The sequence below is a fragment of the Phoxinus phoxinus genome (genome assembly GCF_949152265.1).
Source record: "Phoxinus phoxinus genome assembly, chromosome: 14".
Lineage (NCBI taxonomy): Eukaryota > Metazoa > Chordata > Actinopteri > Cypriniformes > Leuciscidae > Phoxinus > Phoxinus phoxinus.
This window is the reverse complement of record NC_136889.1, coordinates 922,245-924,744: the sequence shown is the minus strand read 5'-3', so window position 1 is coordinate 924,744 and position 2,500 is coordinate 922,245. Positions and strand designations below refer to the sequence as shown.

The following is a 2,500-nucleotide window of genomic DNA, read 5'->3' as shown; positions in this document are numbered from 1 at the left end:
AGTTTCAGCTTTTAAGTTGAATTACTGAAATAAATGAACTTTTGCACCATATTCTCAGTTTTCAGCGGTAGATTAATGAACAGATGAAGGCAGAACTGAAGTTTATAAAGTGAATCTGGAGGAGGACTGGAGGTTCTGAGCTTCACCTTCAGGATCAGGTCTTTGGCCGAGGAGGACATGAGGATCCGGTCGCACCACGAGGGACATCGAGTGTTCATGTACAGCTTCCCCTGACTCGAGTCCTCACTGTACGGGTAACTGCGGGACACACACACACACACACACGATATAATAATCAGAAATCCTCACAGAAACATCTTCATATTGCACATCCGTCTCTGTTTTAAACCCAAGTGAGGATTTGTGATATTATTCTTCATAATAATTAAACACGTTTCCCTCTATGACTACAGATGCAACGCCACATTTAGTTTTTTTCTAATCTGCATAAAATATATTTAAATAATTACTTACAGCATTAAATAAGCACAACAAAAATGATGCAGACTGTCAATCGTGTTTTTAAATGATCTTTAAATAATGTCATTTAAATAATATATTATTCGTATATTATAAAAAAAAATTGTGCAAAAGTATTGTGATATACATTTTTTTAATTGTATTTTAAAATGTACTTTAAATAATTCAGTGCAATAAAAATACAGTGATGTTAATTTTCCATTGGGTTTTAAATAATATAATTAAATGTTATATTATTTTCTTCAAAATATGAGATTTCTATTTTTTTCTATTTTTCTATATGAGATGCAAAAACTACTGTAATGGAGAATATCAGTTGTTTTAAATGTACCTTAAATTGTATAATTTAAATACTATATTTAAAAATATTATTTTCTTCTCATTATGAGAAACAACTGTAATTTATACTTTCAATTCTGTTTTAAATAATATAATTTATAAATGTGATATTATTTTCTTCAAAATATGAGATTTGTTTGTTAAAAATACTGAGATATTCCGCAAATAATAAATTATACAATACAATCAGTTCTACTGTTATTTATATTTTCAATTGTTTTAAAATGTACTTAAAAAATGTATAATATGTTATTTAAATATTATATTTATTTCTTCTCATTATGAGATTCTTTTGCAGAAACTACTTTAAATTCTTTTTTTTTAACTTTAAAATAATAAAAATAATAAATAATACTATAAAATCATTTCAGTAAAACAAAAACTTTCAATGGTGTTTTAAACATGATTTTAAAAATAGTATAGCCTATTATATATAAATATTATATTATTTTCTTCAAAATATTTTTTGTTTTGTTGCAAAAACACGAATATTTCGCAAATAATAAATTATAGTATAAAATCTGTGATTATACTGTCAACAGTTTTAAAATGTACTTCAAATAATTAATAATATATTATTTATATAGTCTTAGTATAAAAGTATTATTATGCAATTTTTTGCATTAGAAAATGTTTAATGTTTAATGTTTTTTAACACACTTGACTTTCTTAATGCAAAATGCAATTCATTTTTATCTCTTAATTTTTTTTTTTTAAATTAAATGTTTGCATGTGTTCAATAATTTAAATAATAAATAACAGAATAAAATAATTTCAGTAAAACAAAAAACGTTCAATTGTGCTTTAAATAACATAATATTAAAATAATATATATAATTTTCTTCAAAATATGAGATTTATTTAGCAAAAACACTGATATTGTGAAAATAATAAACTATAGTATAAAGTCAGAATGATGTATTTTTTAGTTTTAGTTTAAAATGTTTAAAACTTTTTCTTTTAACACAGTTTCTTAATGCATCTCTCGCGCTGAGGTGTGTGTCCCGAGCAGGAGAGTGTGTGTTCTCGGCTTGCTTTGGTCAATTGAGCATGAAAGCGGATCATCGCACGGTTGCCGATCCGCTGGTTTAGTGGCGAGTCAAACAACACCATCAGCATCAGCCGAAACGGCCCGTCACCGTGGCAACCGAAGGGTCAGGGGTCAAAGAGGGCGGGGAACCAGTTATCCCAGTTATCCCAGCACACAGGCCCCCGGCCGAGTGGCCAAACAAGACCCGGCGAGGGGCCTTTGCAGAACGCCTGAGCGCAATTAGCATTGATGGCACTTTAAGCATGTGGAAATGCAGGGCAGTGTTGGTATGCTAACGAGAGATGAGCGCGCGGATGAAAGAGGGAGAGAGTGAATGATAGCGGAGGATAGAGCGGGATAATGAGGGATAGAGATGCAGAGTGTGGGAATTAAGGGGCGGAGAAGCTCTTTAAAGACGGGAGACTTCTTCAGGGTGGCCCGAACAATCCCGAACAATCCCGAGAGGAAGTTGATCATGTGACCCTCAGCCGGATTAAGCGGATCTGGATCGGACTGAGCTTTGAAACTGATCCGGGACCGTGAGGTGTGTGTGTGTGTGTGTGTGTGTGTGTGTGATCATGCATTCGTTTGATCTAACATACTGTACAATTGTGAAATATTTACCATTTAAATCATCTCTCTCACACACAC

At 31.8% G+C, this 2,500-nt stretch overlaps 1 protein-coding gene across 2 annotated transcripts in view; it reads right to left on the bottom strand.

Annotated features, from left to right (window-relative positions):
• The window catches only part of inpp5a (inositol polyphosphate-5-phosphatase A), a 186,064-nt gene that overhangs the window by 5,856 nt on the left and 177,708 nt on the right, over positions 1–2,500 (bottom strand). For both annotated transcript variants that reach the window (XM_079635786.1, XM_079635785.1), the window contains exon 13: positions 147–258. In XM_079635786.1, coding sequence (XP_079491912.1) covers positions 147–258 — 112 coding nt within the window. The remainder of the gene's footprint in view (positions 1–146; positions 259–2,500) is intronic.